The sequence below is a fragment of the Nicotiana tabacum genome, chromosome 22 (genome assembly GCF_000715075.1).
Source record: "Nicotiana tabacum cultivar K326 chromosome 22, ASM71507v2, whole genome shotgun sequence".
NCBI classification, from domain to species: Eukaryota; Viridiplantae; Streptophyta; class Magnoliopsida; order Solanales; family Solanaceae; genus Nicotiana; species Nicotiana tabacum.
This window is the reverse complement of record NC_134101.1, coordinates 28,937,860-28,963,707: the sequence shown is the minus strand read 5'-3', so window position 1 is coordinate 28,963,707 and position 25,848 is coordinate 28,937,860. Positions and strand designations below refer to the sequence as shown.

At 36.9% G+C, this 25,848-nt stretch overlaps 1 protein-coding gene across 6 annotated transcripts; it reads left to right on the top strand.

Annotated features, from left to right (window-relative positions):
• The first annotated feature begins 14,200 nt into the window (after nt 1–14,200).
• LOC107767464 (bifunctional 3-dehydroquinate dehydratase/shikimate dehydrogenase, chloroplastic-like) lies at nt 14,201–23,636 on the top strand. Of its 6 annotated transcripts, none has more exons than XM_075244139.1 (12): nt 14,314–14,654; nt 14,925–15,166; nt 16,898–16,954; nt 17,462–17,567; nt 17,992–18,210; nt 19,162–19,508; nt 19,821–19,884; nt 20,025–20,130; nt 20,215–20,352; nt 20,436–20,584; nt 22,893–23,055; nt 23,157–23,636. In XM_075244139.1, exons 1-12 carry the CDS (start codon nt 14,646–14,648, stop codon nt 23,195–23,197), a joined length of 1,641 nt encoding a protein of 546 aa, XP_075100240.1. In that variant the 5' UTR covers nt 14,314–14,645; the 3' UTR covers nt 23,198–23,636. The 6 variants fall into 6 exon arrangements, with proteins under 6 accessions (XP_016441958.1, XP_016441957.1, XP_075100240.1 ...); XM_075244138.1 differs by having other exon boundaries at nt 17,992–18,219; XM_016586472.2 differs by lacking the exon at nt 16,898–16,954 and having other exon boundaries at nt 14,201–14,654.
• Nucleotides 23,637–25,848: the final 2,212 nt, after the last annotated feature.

Sequence of the window (25,848 nt, the reverse complement as noted above, 5' to 3'; positions counted from 1 at the left end):
ACACCTGGCTCTGCACAAAAATGTGCAGAAGTATAGTATGAGTACACCATAGTCGATACCCAGTAAGTATCAAGACTAACCTCAGTGGAGTAGTGACGAGGTACAGTCAAGACACCCACTAGTCTAATAACCTGTATAATATAGCATACAAAAATAATAGGAAATAAATAATAATGATGGCAATAATAATCAACCAGTGATATAAACATCAGGGCGGCAAGAACACCATAAATATTGCTCAACAAATAATGAATACAAGTACAACCAATTAATCAAGTCCTTCAAATATAATTCTTTCACCTATAAGTCTTTCAAATAATAATCTGCATGATATAATACTTTCCAATAATTTTATTTCGAATATACTTTCTTCAAATAAATATCTTTCAAATATAATTTTGGAATATAATTTCTTCAAATAAAAGTCACCTGGTGACACCTCATTTCATATTCATAAAAGTATGGGTCTCAACCCACTTTTATATTTTCATGGCACCTTGTGCCCATGTTTCTATCACAACTGCATGGACAACTCACGTGCCAAAAATATCAATATATAAAAGAATCTGCACGATCAATTTACTTTAGAAATAGTTTGAGTGAAGAAAATAATATTTGCACTTAAATTAAAGCATCAGATAAACTACTGATGTGGATATAATACTTATTAATTTAAAATATAATAGAAATTTTCTTTTATTTAAAATAATTCAGTCATCAAAAATCAATAAAACCATAAATATAAATCTTCAAAGTCTAGTACTAAAAAGTCAAATCCAACATAATACAACAAGGAGCACAAAACACATAATAATAAAGTCAACTAATACATCACCGATGAAGACAAGAATTTACATATCACGAAAAAATAAAATAACCAAAGGCAAGTGTATCCATAGAAAAATATCAACAAAATGGCACTCTCGAGGTACCACCTCGTAGTCCCAAAAGTAAATATACAAGACAGGGGGATTTTCCGGAATACCGTTCCGTAGCCCCAAAGTAAATATGCAGGGCAGGGGGATCTCCAGGAATACCGTTTCATAGTTCCAAAGTAAATATGCAGGGGGGATCTCTCGGAATACCGTTCCGTAGTCCCAAAGTAAATATGCAGGGCAGGGGGATCTCCCGGAATACCGTTTCGTAGTCCCAAAGTAAATATGCAGGACATGGGGATCTCCCGGAATACCGTTCCGTAGTCCCAAAGTAATTATGCACGGCAGGGGGATCTCCCGGAATACCGTTCCGTAGTCCCAAAGTAAATATGATTTCAACAACTGCACATCAAGTGCTCACATATCACAAATGGCTTATCAAGTGCTCAAATATTACAACATATCACAAATTTCAACAATATATATTTTTTTACACAATAAGAAGCCCACGGCTCGGCCATAATGAGCACAATATCTTAACAAAATGTTCGAGAGTAAACAACTCAACCGAATAATATTTCACAATTTGGCACTTTGGCTCAATATGATTCACGACCTTTATAATTCAAATTCTTGATAATTATATAACGCTTCGGTTTAAACTTATTTCAATAATTATTTGCAGATGAAAAATCCGTAATAAAATTAAATTCCAAGAAATATCAAATCATCAAACTCACGGAATTCACATAAATATACAAGTAATAATCACACCAAATTGTCATATAAAAATAAATTCAACAAACGCGAATTGAGGCATGGCAAATAGATGATTTAATAAATGCCAACCATTATCCAATTTACTACACAATATGTCTAAGACTTTAACCCAATATATTTTGCACATATAAGCCCGAGTACGTACTCGTCACCTCGCGTACACGGCTTCCAATCACACAATTTCCACATAAGACTCAATGTCTAAGGGGTAATTACCCCACTTAAGGTTAGGCAAGATACTTACCTTTTTGAAGTTAGCCCTATATTCCAAAATATTCTTCTTTCTTGAATTGACCTCCGGACAGCTCAAATATATCCAAATTAATTGTACAACCTAATTAAAATTCATCGAAAATAATTCCGGATAATAATACGTCGACTTAAAAATTTATTTCAAAAAGTCAACAAAAGTCAACGCGAGGCTCGCCTCTCATAACCCGACATAATTTTTATGAAATCCGAACACCCATTCCGATACGAGTTCAACCTTACCAATTTTATCAAATTCCGATAACAACTCGACCTCCAAATCTTAAATTTTCGTTTTTGGAAGATTTTGCCAAAAATCTTAATTTCTTCCATAAACATCCAAATGAAACGATGAATATAATCATATATTCGTGAAATATAAACACCTTAAGATATAGAACACTTACCCCAATCCATATGGTGAAAATCGCCTCAGAAATCGCTTCAATCCGAGCTCCATAGCTCCAAATATGTTAAAAATAGCTGAAATCTCGAAATATAGCTATTGCCCGGGTATTTACTCTTTGCGATCGCGGAAAATGCTTCGCGGTCGCGAAGCACAACTTTTCTCGGCCCAAAATTTGCCTTTCGCGATCGCGGAAAATGCTTCGCGGTCGCGAAGAACAAGTACCCAGCTCTTTCCGATAGCCTCTACTATAATGGTCATATCGTTTTGTACAAAACTCCAAATTATAAATGGTTTAGCTTTCTGAAAACTAAACACCAAGGAATATAACTGTTATTTGTTGATCATTTCCCAATTCCTTATAGATTACTAGATATAATCTTTCAAAACCAGCCCTGTGCAACAGAGATTTCCAAACTCTTACCAGACAGCCTATAGTTTATCTACCGTAACTCTTTGTATACAACTCCAAATGAAAAATGATTTACCTTTATGAAAACTAGACACAAAGAGCTACAACTTTTATTTTTGGATCATCTCCAAATTCCTTATAGATTGCGAGATATAAGCTTCTAAATTCGGGTTAGTGCAGCAGGATTTTCCTCTACGCGATCGCGAAAAGGCTACCGCGATCGCGATTCACAGTGTCCAAACAGCAAAATTGCTCTTCGCGATCGCGATGCATACCTCTGTGGCCAAAAACTAGCAACTTAAAATGTCACGACCCCAAATTTCCTCCGTAGGATATCGTGATGGCACTTAGTCTCTAAGACTAGGTAAGCCTATCAATGGGGAATAATAATAAATATGTGAAATAAATAAACTACAATTCAAACAATTTCAACTCCCAAAACCCGATAAAAATAAGTCACAAGCTTCTAAGAATTTATTCTCTATGTCTCTATACATCAGAGTCTAAAACAAATAAGAAAGCAACATAGTAAGATAGAAGGGGACTCCGGAGTCTGTGGACGCTGGCAGGTATACCTCGAAGTCTCCTCGTACATCTAGTTTACTGATACCTAGTCTGATAAGATGTACCTGGATCTGCACAAAAAAATGTGCAGAAGCGTAGTATGAGTACACCACAGCGGTACCCGATAAGTGCCAAGCCTAACCTCGGTAGAGTAGTGACGAGGTCAGGTCAGGCCCTACTGAAAAATAAATAATAACATGGTAAAATATTTAACAATATAATAAGATAAAATGACAATGGAAATGAATCAAGTAGCAGGTCACCATTTAATTATGCAAAATAATGGCAAATAATATCTTGTAGAAACCAACAAAATTTCCTTTCAACTTAAGAAAATCTCAACAAATAATCAACGACAACTACGGCCATAAATCAATATCAACAAGGGCACTCCCGAGGTACCGCCTCATAGTCCCAAATCATAAATAAATTCACAATATCTCATTTTCTTATCTCACCGCAGGAGCCTTCACAATTTATTTTAAAGAAAATATTTTTCCCGAAATAGCATCCCGCGTTTAAGCCATCCTTATCATACCGCATGACTTCTAATAGTTCCCCCTACTAGCCACGCATATCAAGCCACCCTTATCTCACCGCATGCGTTTCAATACCCAGACCTTATACCACCGCATGCGTATCAATATCACCACATATCACAAATTGCACCTCAAGTGCCCAAATATTTCAATTTGCCAAAGTAAATCAACAACAATATTTTTTCACAATAAAGAGCTCACGGCTCATGCCAACATAAATCATCAATAATATTTTTCTACAATAAAGAGCTCACGGCTCCATCACAATGAGTACAAAAATCTTACAAAAATATTCGGAAATAAATAATTTAGCAAAATAATATTTCAAATCTTTAATACGTTGCTTCAATACCAAATTTAAAAATGTCAAATACTTCATATTAATAATATTTAATTTAAAGGAAATCAATTTCTAATAATGCACAGAATAAAAGAAATCAAGTTTTAACTAAGCAGAAAAAGATCAAGCAAATTTTAAGTATACAAATCAAATCAATGATGAAGAATATAATAAGATTTAATAATTTAATTAATGTGCAACAGTGATCTTCACAATTTAAAAACATAATTCTTCACATTTAGTCCATGTACACACTCGTCACCACGTGTACACGACTTTCATCACATTACAATTAATACCAATCCTATGGAAAATTTCCCCCACACAAGGCTAGACAAGTCACTTACCTCGACTTGCTCCAATTTAACCAAGTAGTATACTTTTTCCTCGATTTTCCGATTCCGGTTTATCGTATCTAGTCATAATTAATTCGATACAGTCAACAAAAATTATAGAATTAATTCTATAAGAAAATACTACAATTTTTCAATAAAAATTCGAAATTAACTTTAAAAATAGCCTGTGGGACCCACGCCTCGAAATCCGGCGAAAGTTACGAAATATGAACGTCCATTCAATCACGAGTCTGACCATACTAAAATGACTAAATTTCAATAACAATTCGACCCTCAAATCTATCCATGAGGGTTTTTCAAATTTTTCCAACTTAAATTACCAATTAAATGTTAACAATAGTGATGGATTCAGGTAATCTAACCTAGATTGAGTTAAGAACACTTACCCCGATGTTTTCTCTGAAAATCTCCCAAAAATTGAGTTAAGAACACTTACCCAGTGGTTTCTTCTTCGCGAACGCGACCCTTGACCCGCGTTCGCGAAGTGCAAAAATGTGCTGCCCGACTTTATTCTTCGCTAACGTGACCTACGCTTCGCGAACGCAAAGCTTTGCAAACTCAGACCTTCGCGAATGCGTCCCTTACCTCGCGAACGCGTAGAACAAAAGACTGGGGTTCCCAGCTGCCTCACTCTCCTTCGCGAACGTGACACCACTCACGCGTTCGCGATGCACACACTGCCCTACCCTTCGCGTTCACGTCCTCACCTCTGCGAACGCGTAGAACAAAAATCTCACCAGCTCAGAATACTCTTCGCGAACACGAGGCTCCTCTCGCGAACGCGAAAGAGGAAACCAGAAAAATTGTAGCAGCAGATATCAGCTATCTCACCAAGGCCAAAAATGATCTGTTAACCATCCGGAACACGCCCGAGCTCCTCGGGACCTCAACCAAATATACCAACAAGTCCTAATATATTATACGAACTTAGACGAGTCTTCAAATCACATCCAACAACACTAAAAACACGAATCACACATAGATTCAAGCCTAATAAACTTTGAAACTTTCAATTTCTACAAATGACGCCGGAACATATCAAAGCAAGTCCGATTGACCTCAAATTTTGTACACAAGTCATAAATGACATAACGGAGCTGTTAAAATTTTCAGAACTGAATTCCGACCCCGACATCAAAAAGTCAACTCCCCGGTCAAACTTCCAAACTTAAATTCCTATTTTAGTCATTTCAAGCCTAATTTTACTACGGACTTCCAAATAAAATTTCGATCACGCTCCTAAGTCCAAAATCACCATACGGAGCTGTTGGAATCATCAAAATTCCATTCCGGGGTCGTTTGCACATAATTTGACATCCGGTCACTATTTGAATTTAAACTTTTAATTTTTCTTCAAAATTTCATATCTCGGGCTAGGGACCTCGGAATTTGATTCCGGGCATACGCCCAAGTCCCAAATCACGATACGGACCTACCGAAACTTTCAAAACACTAATTTGAGTCAATTTGCTAAAAATGTTGACCAAAGTCAACTTAGTTGAGTTTTAAAGCTCTAATTCACATTTTAATTCATTTTTTGCAAAAAAACTTTCCGAAAAATTTTACGGACTGCGCACGCAAGTCGAGTAATGATAAAACAATGCTTTTCGAGGTCTTAGAACACATAATTAATTATTAAATTTAAAGATGACATTTTGGGTCATCACATAAAATGGCCTAGAAATGGTCTGAAACTACCCCGAAACTCACCTGAGCCACTCGGAACCTCGTCCGAACAAACCAACAAGTCTCAAAACATATTACGGACTTACTCGAGGCCTCAAATAACATCAAAACGAAGAATTTTACCTCAAATCAAAATCTATGAACTTTGAACTTTCAAATTCTATATCTTGTGCCGAAACATAACAAATCAATCCGGAATGACTTTAAATTTTGCACACAAGTCATAAATGATATAACGAATCTATTCAAATTTTTGGAATCAAAATTCGGCCTTGTTATCAAAAATTCAACTTTCGGTCGGACTTTCCAAAAATCTTCTATTTTCTAATTTTCGCCAAAATGTGTCGAATTGTCCTACGGACTTCGAAATTCAAATTCGAATATACGCCTAAGTACGAAATTATCATACAAAGCTATTACCATCATCGAAATTCCATTCCGGGGTCGTTTGCTCAAAAGTCAATTCTCCAGTGAACTCTTTCCATTTAAGCTTCTAAATAAGAATTGTTCTTTTAATTTAATTCTGAATCTTTCGAAAATCAAACTCGACCACACCCGCGGGTCATAATACATATTGCGAAACTTCTCGAGACCTTAAGTCACTGAGTGGGGCATTAATTCTTAAAATGACAAGTCGGGTCGTTATATTCTCCCCTTCTTAAACATACGTTTGTCCTTGAACGTGCCAAGAATTATTCTGATGACATTAAATTACTGAGTGCATTATTTCACACATACTCACAGGTGATTCTACGTCACCGTAAATTTAATAGGGGCCCGACAATATCATCTCGGTGGAGATTATTTCTTTTATTCATACTTGTAAGCTTTAAAGCCAATTTCCTTACACTCCAATAAATTTCAAATTCCTCACATCAACACACGGTATTAGTCCCAACCGGTTGTAGAAATTCCTGCCTACGCACACATCACACACATGTCCATAACCACATCTCTGGTCATAATAGATGTTTATAATTAATTTCAGCATCCTCAATTAATCTCATATTCACCAAAATCTCATTTCAACTTCTCGTAACACTGACAGCAACACGCGAGGCATGAATACCTCAGAATTATTTACCCGAATTAACGAGTCACATTTAACGCCACCCGGGCACTCACCTCGTAGGTTAAAACTCAATAATTACAGCACAATTATGGCTAAATATGCACAGAAGATATACAAGAATTATCAAATAAGCCCATCAGGCATGACTCCCTATTAATACTATAGTACAAATTTAAATTTCGCAAAGGGAGAATTTAAACTTATAAAAAATTTTACCACAAGGACCTCGTCCTTATACAACTTCCACCGAGGCTTATAGCCCGATTTAAATACTTCACATCATATAAAAATGCAAGAATCTCGTCCTCAACTCCGAATCACAAGTATTTTACACATTGTGCCAATTGAAATTTTCAATTTCCTTTCTTTCTTCTTTTCGATATATTTCGTAAACAGTTTTCATAACACATAATGAACTCTCATCCTGGTAGGTCATATAATTCATAAAATTGAAATCAATTATTCCGAAATCACATCAAAACCCACTGTAGTGAATAATAAAATTACTTTTGGACTTATAACCCTCAATGGTGTACAAAATAAAAATGATAGACACGGGCTAACATCATCAAATCTCCCCAACAAGGATAACATATAAGTTGGTCAAAAAGTTACGAAGCTCATCCAGAAGCGGAGCATAATAGGAGGACTCGCCTCAAAATTCAGAACCGAATCAAATTAAGGAATATATCCTTTTATAACAGATCAGGATCATGCCTGTAGTAACACCACCTGGTGTAGTGGCCTCAGCCACACCATAACAATTATATCAACGGGCTGGGCCTCCCCATCTAGGATGCCCTCTACCCGCATGCCCTCCACCCTTAACTGGTTGTGCACGTGGAGTAGTAACTGCATTGGGGCCCATAGCCTGAGTGTTCTGATGAAATCTGCCTCTCCTTAGTCTGGGACAATCTCTCATGATGTGCCTAGTATCACCATACTGATAACAAACCCTCTGCAGGATCGGCTGCTCATACTGAGTCTATGCCAGATAACTAGAATAACCATTATAGGAACCTTGTGTCGGTGGTGCATTAAAAAAACTTACTGGAGCACTCCAAGTATTCTGAAATTGTTTTTTTGACCCCTCTGGTACTAAAATGTAGAATTATTAAGGACGCGAGAATACCGCAAGTCTCAACATCATCCCATACAAATCTCACCTCTTAATAATATACGAGTTTCGGAGAACCTTTCAATACCATATAAATACATCTCAGGTCAAAACTGATATAACACATGACCCCGCAATCTGATCGTTGATAGGGGACTCCCCTCACTTGGCGCGAATTCCATAGGACATATTCCGATGATTCACAATACTAACCTTCATCGCTCGTACGACACCGGTCATAAGACACCTCAAGCCATTTATTTGGTGCATGTCATCCTCGTGACAGTTAAACTCGCTTCCTCCAGTGCCTTGGCTGCTAGTATGTACCCTTCGCTAAATAGAAATCCCATACGAACTACATAGTCTCTAATACCACCAATTTTTCAGATCTACATCCACCTCGTGACCCTACCACAATTGTGACGATTAGGCAATTAATTAAACCTTCTTAAGATCATACTTATTAACCAGATGTCAGAACCTGCTGCACCCCAATGTGCACAACTGAATGATCTCTCAATACTTCCGCATCCTCGATCTGGACGACACGTTACAACAATAATTGAGCAACCCTGGCTCCCTTATAACCCCTTTGTAGTATCACGAACCGTTGGCGCATAGTTGATACCGAGTGCGCAATTTCATACACAAGTGGATGCAAAAGAACATAAGATATATGTTTCATGCTAAATAAATACCGCACGATAAGGAATGAAAGAAGTAGATATTTTTCTACTAGCTTTGTAGTCTCTCGAAGATAAGTACAGACGTCTCCGTACCGATCCGCAAGACTCTACTAAACTCGTTCGTGACTCGTAGAATCTATGAACCTAAAGCTCTGATACCAACTTGTCACGACATAAAATCTCACCTCAGGCGTCGTGATGGTACTTAGTCTCTAAGACTAAGTAAGCCGATTTTAATTATAATTCAAGCCATTTTTATATATATATATATATATATATATATATATATATATATATATATATATATATCAAATAATATGGAATACTGGTAATACTGAGTCACGAATCTATGAACTTTGAAATTTTAAATTCTATATCTTGTTCCGAAATATATCAAATCAATCCGGAATGACTTTAAATTTTGCACACAAGTCATAAATGATATAAAAAATCTATTCAAATTTCCGGAATCGAAATCCGACCTCGTTATCAAAAATTCAACCTTCGGTCGGACTTTTCAAAAATCTTCTATTTTCTAATTTTCGCCAAAATGCGTCGAATTGTCCTACAGACTTCCAAATCCAAATCCGAATATATGCCTAAGTTCGAAATCATCATACGAAGCTATTGCCATTATCGAAATTCCATTCCGGGGTCGTTTGCTCAAAAGTCAACTCTTCGATCAACTCTTTCCGTTTAAGCTTCTAAATAAGAATTGTTCTTTTAATTTAATTCTGAATCTTTCGAAAATCAAACTCGAACACACCCGCGGATCATAATACATATTGTGAAACTTCTCGAGACCTTAAGTCACTGAGAGGGGCGTAAATGCTTAAAACGACAAGTCAGGTCATTACAAGCCATTATGTGGCAATGCTGATCAACTATACCAAAAGCTAGATTACTCGTAGATAGCAGAGGAGAAATTTTTATGATTTTTGTTTAAGATCTATTTTTTTGTATAGTAGGAAAGCTATTGAGTAAATGAAAAGAACAGAAAAGAAAGACACGGAAGAGGATAGTTTAAAAATTGAGAGAGAGAGAGAGAGAGAGAGATCTACGTTGAGAGAGGAGACTCTTGTCCCAACAAAATGTATCATATTTTTCTCTCACTAAAAAATGGGACTCGAAAGACACTTGGCGAAAGATGAGAGGAATTTCATACAACTTATGTCTGCCATGTAATAATTATGTCTCACGCATAATAAAATTGTGTCTCATGCAAGAAATTTTATTATGTGTGATATATGCCACATAATACTTGTGTGAGGGATTTATTATATGTGCCACGACCCAAAATTCATAAAGGTCGTGATGGCGTCGGACATCACTGTCAGGCAAGCCAACAATAATTATTTAATTGGTTTCTTATTTTATTTTATTTTTTTGAAATCATATTTTCCTTCAATTTAAATAGTAAAGAATGAGGATTTACAGAGTAAATAATAATACTTTTAACAAATTCAATACAGAACAACCCATAATCATCCCAAAACCCGATGTCACAAGTGCATGAGCATTAACTAGGAATATAAAATAAAATACAGCAGTTGTCCGAAATACAAATTGGACAGAAAAAATGTAAATACTCTTAAGGAGACTCTGCTGGCTGTGGGTCGACAAATGGAATGCAGCTCACCTAGGTCCCCGCATGTATACACGCCTCTGCTCTCACATGGCCTCTAGACATATATGTACCTGCACAAAAATGTGCAGCAAGTGTAGTATGAGTACGTAAGCAACGTGTACCCAGTAAGTATCTAGCCTAACCCCAGAGAAGTAGTGATGAGGGGTCGACATCGACACTCACTAGTGGTCCAACAACATAAGGTACAATAAAGATGTAGTAAATATGAGGCAGAGTAAGTAAGTGAAATAGACAAATATAGATCACGTGGTACAAATTCCCTCTCTTTACGAGGAACTCAAGCTCTTCATTAGAAATTCCCTCCTTAACCGGAGCATATATATAGGTATAGTAAAACTCATCAAGTGGCTACCATAATTCAAATCCGGAATTTACAGATACACTGGCTTCTTGCCAAGTTTTACGCACGATTTCATGGGAGTGTGATATAGGAAATGCCGAGGCGTACGGCCCGATCCAACATAATAATAAAATTGTGCATTATCGAGGGTCGACGTCCCGAACCATATGATAAATCAATTAACCTGCCGAGGAGAACGACCCGCTCCCATGAGAGTGTGGTATATAAATCCTGCCGAGACGAACGACCCGATCCCATAAGAAGTGAAATACAAATTCCTGCTGAGGCGAACGACCTGATCCCATAAGAAGTGAAATATAAATTTCTGCCGAGGCGAACGACCCGATCCCATAAGAATAAGAGATTTTGACAGGTCCTTGACCCCACTCACGAATAAACATGTGAGTTATAATTTCTTTAACAAAACCTTTCAATGAAACATATATATATATATATATATATACATACATGCCGTAAGAGGAGTAAAGTTACTCGGTGACTAATCGTGAAATCGTGAAGTCTCTATAATAGCAAGTCTACTCTTAAGTAGAAAGGAAAAATAAAGAATTAAACGAGCATGGAAAATCCCTATAGTACAAGTACAGCATGGTGTGAACCAAAGTCTACCCGGACAATAACATAAATCTAACTACGTACGGACTCTCGTCACCTCGTGCATACGTAGTCCCCGCAACAAGTTGCACACATTAAATACATCACCTAGGGGTAGTTTTCCCCCTCATAGAGTTAGACATGAGACTTACCTCGCTTCGAAGTTCTATAACCGGCTCCAACGCCGCTCTAACACCTCAAACTGATGCATGTCGCTCCAAAACTAGTCAAACAATATGCAAACCAATAAGGATATACTCTAATACTCGTGACAAATCAATTTAGACAAATTTCCAACTCCGTTTGAAAAGTCGATAAAATCACCGTCAGGCCCACGTGCCCGGATTCCGAAATTTTTTGAAGATAGTTGTTACCCATAACCTCACAAACTCAAATATATAATTTATTTTCAATTCCATGCCCAAATTCGTGGTCAAAATTCAAAAATACCAATTCTAGGTTTTCTATCAAAAATCTCACAATTTCTACCAACTTCTATGCTTGAATCCATATAAAAAATCATGTATTTAACTTGTAATAAATGAAAATCACTTACCTTGTATTGCTTGATAGAAACCTCCCTTTGAAGCTCTCCAAAATCGCCCCAACCAAATGAAAAATGAAAGAAAATGGGCCAAATCCCCGTTCTTAAAGAACCGTTCTGCCCAGCGAATCCCGCACCTGCGGCCGCTTCACCGCATCTGCGGTCTCGCAGGTGCGGCCAAAACCTCGCAACTGCGCATGCCCTCTGTCCAGCACAGCTCCGCACTCGCGATGCCAAACGCGCCCCTGCGGTCTCGCACATGCGGAGACCTTCCGCTTTTGCGACTCCAGCTGCCAGCTCGCATTCCGCTTCTGCAGAGCTTTCCTCGCATCTACAGGCTCACAGATGCGGAAACATCATCGCATCTGCGGCCATCCCAGCTCCGTCCAGGTGTCACTTCTGCGACCCAATCGCCCCACTTGCGGGCTCGCAGCTATGGCCCTATTCACGCAGGTGCGATTGCACCAGGTATCAATTGCCTCATCACTTCTTCCAAGTCCAAACTCGGTCCATTTACCATCTGGAATCTACTCGGGGCTCTCGGGACCTTAACCAAGTATAGCAACATGTCCCAAAACACATTACGAACTTAATCGAGGCCTCAAATCACGCAAAATAACATCGAAACTACGAATCACCCTCCAATTCAAATTTAATGAACTTTAGAACTTCAAACTTCTACCTTTGATGCCGAAACCTATCAAATCACGTCCGATTGACCTCAAATTTTGCACACAAGTCATAATTGACATTACGGACCTACTCAAGCTTCCGGAATCGGAATCCGACCCCGATATCAAAAAGTCCACTCCCGATCAAACTTTCCAAAAATCTTCAAATTTTTATTTTTCGCCAAATGACTCCGAAATGACCTACGAACCTCCAAATCCACTTTCGGACACGCTTCCAATACCAGAATCACCATACAGAGCTATTCCCAGACTCGGAATCCCAAACGGACATTGATAACATTTGAAATACACCCCAACCCAATTCTTTTGAAATTCTTCTAAAATGCCAATTTTCATAATAGGTGTCGAAACGCTCCCGGATCATCCAAAAACCGATCCGGACATACGTCCGAGTCCAAAATCATCATACGAACCTGTTGGAATCTTCAATTCCCGATTTCGAGATCGTTTACTCAAAAAAATCCCAGTTTGGGTGATTCTTCCAACTTAAGGCTTCTGAAATTTGAATTTTCTTTCCAAATCAACTCCAAATTTCCCGAAATTAAAATCCGACCACGCGTACAAGTCATAATACCTGAAGTGAAGCTTCTCGAGGCCTCAAACTGCTGAACGACGCGCTAAATCTCAAAATGACCGGTCAGGTCGTTACATTATGACAAGTGTACTATGGAGCACATCTGTCAAAACAATTCCACCCACCAAACCCTCAGTTGCCGATCTCCTCTATTCTTTACCACTTTTGAGTTTTGATTTCATTTCTACACCCATAAACTAATTTTCTTTTACACCCATAAACATTAATCAACAGAATCATCTCATCGCCCCACCCTATTCATCGTCCAAACACCATCGTCTACGCCTCCTTAGAAGATCTCCTTCATTCCATAAAATATAAAAAAGCCCAAGGATCCCCAATTGTCACTAAATCACTATTTCATGCAAGAATAATGCAAAAAATCATCTCACCGTCAAAGAAGCAGCTTTCCACAATAAAAACCACCTTACTTGCGGCCACTTAACGGCAACACAATAGTAATGGTGGTTGTTATATATTTTTTAGATTTTTTTTTGGTGTTGTTACCATGAATCCCAAGAAAAAAAACCCAGTCATCAACCAAAAAATATACTCAATCAATTACTTATCAGATCCAATTTTACAAATTAATTCTTAAGCATAGGCATCTATTATGTGACAATGCTGATTAAATATGTAGAAAGTAGAAATTTTTATGATTTTTGTTTAAGCTAGTAAATAAAAAGAACAGAAAAGAAAAATAGGAAAGAGGATAGTTTAAAAATTGAGAGAAACATAATGCCAAAGATGAGAGGAATCTCTCATGCAACTTATGTCTACCACGTATAAAATTTCTCGGGCAATTAATTTGTCTTGGGTCTGCCTTTGTTCATCCTCTTTCTCTGCTTCATCTTTAAATTTTCTTTTATCTCAAGTTTACCAATTTTGCTGCTACTTCCGACATCACCGGTTAATCGGAGCTCTTTACACTTATTTGAGTTCTTCCTTGGTTTAATTTCGTTCTCCTTAATTGTTTTGGTTCTTCCTTGATTTTGATTTTGTTTCCCTCATTGTCTATCATCATCATATAAAAGCTAAAGAAATACCACACCCACTTGTATATATCTATATACCTGTCACTTGACTTTTTCAAGCTGGCTGCTGAGTCCGCACTTCCCATTTTTGTGCTCTAGAAGTTGGTTGCTACTTGCTAATGGAGTTGGTGAGTCCTCCATTTTCCTTTAACAACTTCCCTATTTTTGAATTTCCTTTAATATTGGTCTTTCAAAAAAAAATGTTAAAGAATTTGAAATTGGTTTGGCTTCCTTCAGTCACCTAACTTTGTTAGACTTGTACCAACCCACATTGCCTTAACTTTCGAAAAAATAAAAAGAACATTTTTTTATTTTTATGTTTAAGTTCTTTTTTTTTTTTCTTTTATATTTTGAGGGGTGAGATTCTTGAATTGTGGGGGGTGAGGTTTTTTTTTCAGGTTGTGGAATCAGGGGTGAAGAAGATGGAGGGGGGAGAGGCAATGAGGAGGAACCAAACTCTAATTTGTGCACCAATTATGGCTGACACAGTGGATCAAATGTTGAATCTAATGCAAAATGCTAAAACTAGTGGTGCTGATCTTGTGGAGGTTCGGTTGGATAGCTTGAAAAGCTTTAATCCTCAATCAGATATTGATACTATTGTCAAACAGTCCCCTTTGCCTACCCTTTTCACTTACAGGTTTTAATTCCAAATTTAAGCTCCAAAGTTTGTCTCTTTACACTAATGAATGTGTTATATCTGAATTGGGTTGCTCAAGTTTGTTCCTTTGTGTGTGTGTGTGTTGATTCTTTTGTGTTTGTGATAGCTGGAAGCTGATAGCGATGATTAAGATTCTATCTTCTTTTCTTGTTTTGCTTGGAAATCCAAAAATAATAAGGAGAATAAGCTTGACCAGTATTAATTTTAAGGATTCAGGACTTCTTACTGCAAGCTGAAACAGAAAAATTGAAAATGAGCGGGGGAGAGATATGTAGCATACAGTAGCAAATTCTTGTTTTGATAAGGGAGGGATAGGCTAGTGGAAAAGGTTCTCCACCTTCAAGGCTCCAACCATGAGTTGGAGAGTTTGAGTCACCAAGGGGACAAGCAGGAAAAACCATTCTTGCCCCATTCCGAGGAGAGAGTTTTTTTTGGGGGGTGGGGGGTTTACCATATCGAGAGAAAGAGGACTCTGGAACTGAACAAGAGACTTACCTGATTATGCTCTGATCCTTAATGAAATGGCCTTAAGCATGACCTCTGCTTAGGTTGATAAGATTAGCCAAGTGTAGTCAGCTTTTGGCTGGAAGAAATGCTATAGCTTCAAAATTTTGTAGTCATAAAGAAGTGTAATGCATCGGTTTAAAAGAGAAATTGACTGATATGTCGAATCTCCACCGAATCTCTAGCCAATTTCTACAATGAAGTTTTATAACATTCCATCCTCCATTTTGTTTTGAAGCCTTTTTCTGTTCAACTTCATACTGAAAATGTATATTTTTTATCTGTTGCTATGGAAGGTTACATCCCTATTTGTTAAGCAATCTTTGCCCCTAGGGTTTTGGTCTAGTGGTAAAAGCGCAATTCGTGATGTGCGGGTTAGGTGCACGTCACGGGTTTGAACTCTGCCGCAAACAAAAGCCTGGTATTTAAAGTGGATAAGGGTTGGGGAGGGGGGCTAGTATCCACTGAGCTTTGAACCGTGCGCCACGGGCCCTCGAGGATTTCTTGGTTATTATGTGTTCTCTTTTCTTTCGGTTAAGAACTTGTCACCAGCTTGACTTGCAACAAATTAGAGCACAGAACGAGCCCCTACTTGCAAGCACTGCCTTAAAAATAGGATGAAAAGGAATGGAAATACTTTCCCCTGGTTGATCGCTTCACCTTTGATTAGTACACAGTATGTTCTTCGATTTGCAGCTATACTTTTGGTGTGAGGCAGAGGGTAAATATTAGCAAGGTAATATCTGATATATCCTGTAGATACACAACATAAGGAGCATCAAAATCTAGCTTAGACTGTTCTAAAGGCAGAGAGGTATGATTGCTTGCTACTTTATCTAATTTGTCCCTGCACTCGGGAAGACATTAATGGCACTAGGATCTTTTCTATATAAGTTTTGAGCCGTTGACTTTCTCATCATTGGCTTTTTCAGGACACCAATTGCAGGAACTCAGAAAGATATTAATTTTTCTGTCTGGCTTAGTATAACGTAAATGAGCCATTTTCTTTATTTATATTGATCCATATCCTGTAGATACACACATAAGGAGCATTAAAATCTAGCTTAGACTGTTCTAAAGGCAGAGAGGTATGATTGCTTGCTACTTTATCTAATTTGTCCCTGCACTTGGGAAGACATTAATGGCACTAGGATCTTTTCTATATAAGTTTTGAGCCGTTGACTTTCTCATCATTGGCTTTTTCAGGACACCAATTGCAGGAACTCAGAAGGATATTAATTTTTCTGTCTGGCTTAGTATAACGTAAATGAGCCATTTTCTTTATTTATATTGATATTCTTGTTCGTCAACAACCTGTGCTTCTTCAGTTTTATGATGCATGTTTACACATGGAAATCTGTGAACCACACTTCAATAACACAAGCAGGATAAGCATGTGCTGGATTTTGGTGTAATGACTATTAAACAGTTTCAACCTTATAAAACTAGGACACTTCTATGTCTTCATGCAAGATATTCAGGGCTTGACTAGCTCTGAGTTCAACCTTATGATAGAATTTGTAGCAGCTGTTGCGAACAAGTGATAACAAATATTTGTTCTTTTATAATAAAGGGCAGTCCGGCGCACTAAGCTCTCGCTATATGTCGGGTCCAGGGAAGGGACATATAATTACAGTTTACGTTTATAATTCTAGCTCTACTTCCTGATTTATAGTTCTCCTCTTACTTCATTTCAAATAATGTTTTTCTCTTACTTCTAGACATTGAGAAGTGCATTCTAAAATTTTCCGACGTTGCCCCCGTTTCTAGGCCCACTTGGGAAGGTGGTCAGTATGCTGGTGATGAAGCTAGTCGACTGGATGCACTTCGATTAGCAATGGAGTTGGGAGCTGATTACATTGATGTTGAGCTAAAGGTATTGATTCTAAACAACAATGGCCCTTCCCACCTTATCCCAGAAAATAAAATAAATTATAAAATGATTGCCTTTCCCTGAGTAGCTGCAGCTAATTGTCCTCAAACGGAATTCAGTTAAAGCATAAGAATAGGTGTATTAACTTGCCAGTTTTGTATTGAGACTTTTAACGTGACTTTTTTTGAAATGTATGGCCTATGATGCTTCTTGCATGAAGAAACATTGATCAATTTTGCAAACTAAGGATCACTTCCTGTTGGTTATTACATAAATGTTAAATATATGATATCTAAACCTTTGCTAGCTTTAAATCGATATTCTTTATATTTTGAGTCGTCATTTCTTCTTCCTTTTTGCTTTGACAGACACTTGATCAATAAATAATAATTGCTGCTTTTTGTTTCTTTTTCTCCCACTCCTTTAGGCTATTGACGAGTTCAATACTGCTCTACATGGAAATAAGTCAGCAAAATGCAAAGTTATTGTTTCTTCTCACAACTATGATAATACCCCATCATCTGAGGAGCTCGGCAATCTAGTAGCAAGAATACAGGCATCTGGAGCTGACATTGTGAAGTTTGCAACAACTGCACTGGATATCACTGATGTTGCACGTGTATTCCAAATTACTGTACATTCTCAAGTAAGCAGCGTAAGTGGTATAGCAAGTTTTTTATGCCATAACTTGCTTTCAAATTTGTTTGGTGATAAATCATGGTTTCTCTTGAGCTGGTTTTGGTGCGTGATAATAATAGCTTGAATCTAGAAGCAGGCTGCTTCTTGTAGATTTGTATTAGGCCACACACACCAATAAGTTAGGTATAGTTGGATAAACTTCAGGCCGGGTATATATTTATGACCTAGATATATGCTAAGGGCAATGAGAGGGACAAAGACATTGAGAATAGCTTCCAAAATTAACTGTCTTTCTTTCCCTCTCCCTTTCTCTCCCTGAAAAAGGTGGGGGTTTGTTAAATTTTTTTTAATTATCTGATGATTTTTCCCATTGCAAGAAGAACTCAAAGGTAGATAGTAGAACAATATTGTTGTATGTGTCGATGCCTTTGAGACATTTTCTCAAGTGAATGACATTTGAAATCCCTTGTCAATTAAGGGGCCTTTCGTATGTCAAGTGATGAGGTTGTATTATATGTTGTTGGGCTGAAATAAGGTGATTTGTGGGTGATAGATTATAACATCACTGGATTCTAGTTAAGACTGATGGATTCTTATTTGGTGAGACCCAATAGGCTGGACAGCTCTAGGGACTTAATATTGTGAGACCGACACTCTCAACCTTGTATGTTCTATTGAATTTAAAAATAATCCGCTCCAATCATAAGCTGGTTGTCATCATGTTGAAGTTCGTTTTTTCCTGCTCTCACTATAATATTATTAACATGCATAAATGCAGAAATGTATTTATTTGTTATTTAGGTTTTGTTATGCAAAATATATTTGTCCTCCATCTCCTTAAGCCTCTGGCTTTCTTTTTCTTTCTTTTGAGTTTGCTGCTTGACTGTGAGCTTGCTTGCATTCTGAGATGCTTCTCATGATTAAACAATAATGCATTTCTTGCACTTTGTTCAAATAGGTACCAATAATAGCCATGGTCATGGGAGAGAAGGGTTTGATGTCTCGAATACTTTGTCCAAAATTTGGTGGATACCTCACATTTGGTACTCTTGAAGTGGGAAAGGTTTCAGCTCCTGGGCAACCAACAATTAAAGATCTTTTGAATATATACAATTTCAGACAGTTGGGACCAGATACCAAAATATTTGGCATTATTGGGAAGCCTGTTAGCCATAGCAAATCACCTTTATTGTATAATGAAGCTTTCAGATCAGTTGGGTTTAATGGTGTTTATATGCCTTTGCTGGTAGATGATGTTGCAACTTTGTTTCGGACTTACTCATCTTTAGATTTTGCTGGCTTCAGGTTTGCTCTCAAAACAGAAACTGGTAGTTTATACAGTTGCTTTTTAGTTTCATCAGGGTAGTCATGCCAAATTCCCCCCTTTCTCACATCTTAAAAAGTATCACTTACATCTACATGTATATACCATATCTCATGGGGTTGAACGTACGTACTGGATTTTTCTTTTATGTTTTGCTTTCTGTTTATTTTTGTTTTTCATGGGTCATCCTTGCGTTCTTCCAAAATTTTGTGTGTGTCGGCCATGCCTAATAAATATAATTCATATGCATGTTTACTTGTTTAGAAGTAGTTATGCAACTTTATGTTGTGCAGCTGTACAATTCCTCACAAGGAAGCCATTGTCGACTGCTGTGACGAAGTTGATCCTACCGCTAAGGTATTAGTTATATCATGATCTTATAATGCTTTTCAGTTGTTTTTTATTTGTTTTGTATTTTTACAGGGATCAATATTGCAAAATATTCTGATGATTTCTTATATCACATGCAATTACTTGGTTTCTTAATTATCCTGCAGTTGATAGGGGCTGTCAATTGTGTCGTAAGGCGACCTGATGGGAAGTTGTTTGGTTGCAATACAGACTATGTGGGTGCAATCTCCGCCATTGAAGAAGTGTTGCAAGGTCAGAGTCATTTTATCAGCTGCAAACATCCTTTTCTGAAGTTAGAGCTTCTTAATGTTTGAGCTTTGTTATTTCCTTGTACAGGCTCACAGCCAATTATGTCTGGGTCACCCTTAGCTGGTAAATTGTTTGTAGTCATTGGTGCTGGCGGCGCTGGCAAGGCACTTGCTTACGGTGCAAAGGAAAAGGGGGCTCGGGTGGTGATTGCTAACCGTACCTATGGTAGTGAAATTCCGTGTAGCTAATGACAATTGCTGAAGTTGACTATGTTACTTTGTACTGATGTGCTGTCTGATTACTTGAAGAACGAGCAAGAGAACTTGCTGATGTAGTTGGAGGTCAGGCTTTGTCTCTTGACGAGCTTAGCAATTTCCATCCAGAAACTGACATGATTCTTGCAAATACCACCTCCATTGGCATGCAACCAAAGGTTGATGATACACCAATCTCTAAGGTTTGCCTCCTTGCATTACTCGTCTTAGATAAAACAACTTGTTATTGAATCCATGTCTTATTAGTTGAACAGCTGCATGGTTAATATCATGCACAGTAAATGGGTAAACAAAGAGGGTTCAGTATTAAAAATACAAGCTTTATAAATTAGAACGGGGCAGAATTTTTTAATTTCATTTTGTTTGGGGGGTCGGTGGAGATCCCTTTTTTTTTTCTTATTTTCTTTTTCCCTCAATTAGCTCATACCCAGCATTCAAGAATTGCTTCATGTGTTTCACTGTTTTCTCAGAGGGTTCAATATTGGAAATACATGCTTTACAAATTTGAATGGGAGCGGAGCTTTTATTTCTTTTCTTTTGCTTGGAAAAATATTTTTCCGTCTATTACCTTCATATCCAGCATTCAACAATTAATTCTTTACGTTACACTGTTTTAATAAAGAATAGAGATCTAACCATAAACCTGAAGTATCTTTGTAAAGAAGTCTATGTTTGGTAACCGTATTTATTGCTCATCTCTTTCTCACAGAAGTAGCAAAAGATATATGGGTTGTTCTTTGGTTTTGATCATAAAGAAATTAAGAAGTTTGAGGAAAGTGTATGTATGTTCCGGACCATAATGTGTGTGTAATCCTAATTCCTATATAGATAGATATCAACCTTCTTTAAGTTAAAGAACCCAATTGTAGGCCTTTCATAACCTTACAAACCTGCCTAGTCAACAGATGATGTATCTAAATATATACCTTTATTGTCCTTACGGAAAAGGTTCAAAACTACCCCTATCGTTTTGTAAATGGTGTAAAATTACCCTCCATCCACCTTTTGGTCAATAAACACACACAATGTTATCTTTGTGCTTAAATTTACCCCTCCCGCCAATGGCACAATATCAAAAACACAGCCAACACATTAAAATGGAGCCCACATATTGTGCCGTTAGCGGGAGGGGTAAATCTAAGCCCAAATATAACATTGTGTGTGTTTATGGACCCAAAGGTAGACGGAGGGTAATTTTAAACCATTTACCAAATGATAGGGGTAGTTTTGACCATTTTCTGTTGTCTTTATAAAAAATTATATACCTTGTTGTCATGGCTCACAATCTCAAACTTCCTCCTCTATTCTTCGGTTCTTCGAGGAATGGCATTCCATGAGTGGTTTAAACGGAAGTTCTGGTCTATGTAAGGAGTATTTTGGTGATTTCTTCCATTGGAAGAATAATGGGATAAAACAGATAAGACCTGTTCTGTCAGAAATGGAAGTGGTTGTAAGAATCCACTTCAAGATCATGGTCTGCTGCTTTCAATCTGAGCTTTACTCATTGTTAAATGCTTCTAACGCTGCTTCTGTTGAAATAGGGTGTCGTTGACAGGTTTGATATAAGATGTGGGCGGATAACTGGCATTTCAAAAGCAGCAAATAATTTCATGCTTTATTTTCTATAAGACAGACAAAATGCACGCTCAAGTTCGACATTTCTGTGGGTCAGAAAAAACTAACTTTGGTCCTGAGGAAGCTGGATGCACTATTTTCAGCAGAATAGCCCATGAAATTGATAGAACATATAGTCGGGGCAGAGCATTTGTGGCTAAAAGAATAAATCTCCATGTTGCTAGGTCGTTGCAGCCAATAACATAAAGACTAGTTTACTGTTAGCCAATCTTCTTAACCAATACATGCACACACGCAAACACACACTGTCATCCAATCTTGATTCACAAAAAGCTCTTGTCCAACTCCTTACATCTTCTACTTGTGGATAGTAAAACATAACCCTGGGCATGAACTTAGCTGCCCGCTAGCCACTCAGGTTTTGGATATAACCGCAATTTTATGATTTTGAAAAGTGAAGCGGATCAAATGAGAAACTATTATTGGTGTCTATTTAAACATGAGCAAGATATCTTTCTGGTAACTTGAACTTACCATCGACAGCTATAAGGAGGATAATGTTAAACAGACGTGTATCACATTCTTGGGCATCTCAATGCCAATTAGCTTCCCATGAGATATTCTTCAGTGTTGTTCTTAGTTTTACTTAATTTTTCTTCAGCAATGAACTTCAAAATGTGCCTCATTTGCTAATGGAACTTTTCAGCACATACTATACTGGGGTGTCCGTTTTCTCTATGTGACCTCGTGCAGGTTTAATGTCAGTTTACATCACTATTTCCTGAAACCGTTTCCCGTCATCTAAGATTCTTCTTATTATTCAAATAGACGTATATTTTTTGCTTCATGCTCGTACATGCTATTTGTACTGATAAAACGTTGTTTAAATTTCGATGAACTGCTTCCAAATTACAGGAAGCTTTGAGGTACTACTCACTTGTATTTGATGCTGTTTATACGCCCAAAATCACTAGACTCTTGCGGGAAGCTCAAGAGAGTGGAGTAAATATTGTAACAGGAGTTGAAATGTTTATCGGGCAGGCATATGAACAATATGAGAGATTTACAGGGTTGCCAGGTAATTTTTAAGATAAGTTCATTCCTCAACTTGTCTGGTCAAGGCATAACACTGGCACTGATTATCCTTTTCGTGTGGTGATTCTTCTCTTGAAACTCCAGCTCCAAAGGAACTTTTCAAGAAAATTATGGCTGGATATTGAGAACAAGGTCTCTTTCCCTTTTCAACGCGGCCTGCTAATTACTTTTCCTCCTAAATCCTACATGATTCTGTAATAGCAATGCTCTTAGATTCCTCTGTCCTACCATTTGTGCTTCGGAAGAATTAATTCGTTCCAGGTAAATCGCGTTTTTCACCAAAACAACTTCTTGAGGATGTTCAGAAAAAGCAGTCAGACATACCAGTGGACAATCACCATCATTCTGGCTTATATTAAACTCTTGTAGCACCTCATTCTTTGACAACTATGGTTCTTTGGGAGGAAATTTCTTTTGTACCTCTAATTCTGGTGTCATCAAACACAGATTTATCCAGTGTTTCATCATTGTAACCCCCATACTGGGAAATCCTCTTGATTATCATTATTATTAAATCTTGTCACATTATTGTATCACACCAAAACAGTTTTTTACTTGAGTTCATTGTCTTGGGAATACAACATTGATTTATTTTGACTTTTGAGTAGCAAGCGTGGTCTACTGCATGTTTGACATTTTAGCCAATCCAGGTCTGCGTGCCGGTCCCACTTTTTCTGGGCTGCCATGTTTTAAGGTCAAAAGTGCCCATGAGGCAAGCGGGGGTCAAAAAATCAAGACCATCCATTTTCAAGATCGCTGGGTGTAATTTCCGGATATTTTAATGTTGGTGTGATTATGGGTAACATGATGCACATGCTTATTGTAATGTGTTTTACATGTGACACAATGGCAATAGAATTAATTTTGCTAAGTATTTTAACACACTAATTTTTAAGGCTTAGCTTAGCTATTATATGATTTGCTTGTAAGAAATTGAAAGGTGTTATAAGAAAAATCAAATTATGGTGGATGTCTACTCTTCCTCCATGATCTTCTCAAATGCTTAATGACATATTCAATGATATATTTTTCTTCACTTTTCATGCCTATATAAAGGCCTTGTAATAGATAGGAAAATACACACAATTGAAGAAGAAAATCTCTTCCTTCTCTCTATCTCCATTTCTTGTTCATGTTTTACTAAATTGATTTTATTTCATAACAACATGTCTTGTTCATGTTTTACTAAGTTGCTTTTATTTTATAACACGTTATCAGCACGAATTGCTCATTTCATGATCTTCTATGTCAAGACTATGTAAATTATAAGCAGGCAATGAGATCAAGTACTTTGAAAAATGTCTTGGATGATAATACAAAGATAAGTTTTACATCCATCTAAACCCATTCATATTTTCATATCTTTGCATTAACTTTATGTGCAGTGTTTAGTAAAAATATTTTTTTCAATTGTATCCAGTGAAATAAAGAACTGGAAAGGTATGTCTTTATTTGCTACATCTCTTATAGGACAAAGATAATATTCCAACGTATATATATGTTCTGACCTTTTACATACTATGATAGATAATTATTAAGGTAATTTAGTAATAATATTTTTATCATCACATGATGTATTTCATTGAAAGCAAAATTATCAAATATGTAGGTGATTTTACAGTACCTTGCAAATTTGGCATTCGAATATATAATCAATATAAACTTATTATAGTTATAATTTATAATAGTCACAGTTATGCATTAAGCCTTAAATATTTTTGCTGGAAACATAAGGCTCATTCCTCCGTATTGGATTTTTTTGGTGAAGTTCTTATAGTCTTTGAAATATAAGTGGTTATAGGTTATCTGCACCTTTTTCCTAATTAATTTATTAAAATATAAAAGTGATTGTATCATTTGGAAAAAAAAATGGCATATATCCTAACTAGTATTTTTGTTGCAGAGGAACTGTTTCAAGATTGAAATAGTTATATATGTCTTCTTGAAAGTTAATTTACTTATGCCTATAATTATGAAGTAATAATATTTTAAAGGCTCGAGTGCGAGTCCTAGTGAATTTTGGCCCTTTATGCCAAAGATTGAGGGTAAGACAATGTGTTCAAGTCCTAACGCACTATGTTGATGAAAAGACGTTGGATTCAAGTTCTAACGCATTATGGCCTAACATGCCTTTATATGGGTAAGGCATTGGGTTTGAGTCCTAATGCACCATATTGATAATAATAATAACTAAAAAAAATAATGTAATTTTTATGAAAAAGCATGAAGCTTGTCCCACTTGATTTGCTCCATTCTTGAAGTGAATGTGATAGCAGTGCATGATAAGTCTAAATGAAGACAAGTGGTTGACCAATGAATGTGGGCGTGCGAAAGGCCAAAATAATAATAGTTATCACTATGATAATTATAAAAAGGGAGAAATTCTTTGAAGACAATGTGACTTGTGATAAACATTGAGATTGCATACTCATTCCTGAAAGTGAATGTGAAAATATATATATGATAAAGATTATGCATAATAATGTACTTGTGCATAGTTAGATAAATACTACAACTCACCTCTAAGGGAGGTTTGAGACAAAGAAAGATAATGAATATTATTGTGTAGTTACATGAATATATCATTGGTCGCATGCATATGATACGCCAAAATATATTTTGTCATGCCTTATGAAAGTTATTAAAAGCAAAACTAAAGCAAGAAATTATTTTGCTTGTGATGATTTTGAACATTACAATTATTATGATATGATTATCTTTGTGAAGGAGACATTCATTATATGGATGGTGTAACAAAATATCTTGTAGTACAAAA

Bases quoted from the DNA above. Each gene is read 5' to 3' on its own strand.
- LOC107767464 (XM_075244138.1), top strand. The intron at 15,167-16,897 runs GTTTTAATTCCA...TGGCTTTTTCAG, and splicing joins CCTACCCTTTTCACTTACAG to GACACCAATTGCAGGAACTC. The intron at 23,056-23,156 runs GTAATTTTTAAG...TTGAAACTCCAG, and splicing joins GAGATTTACAGGGTTGCCAG to CTCCAAAGGAACTTTTCAAG.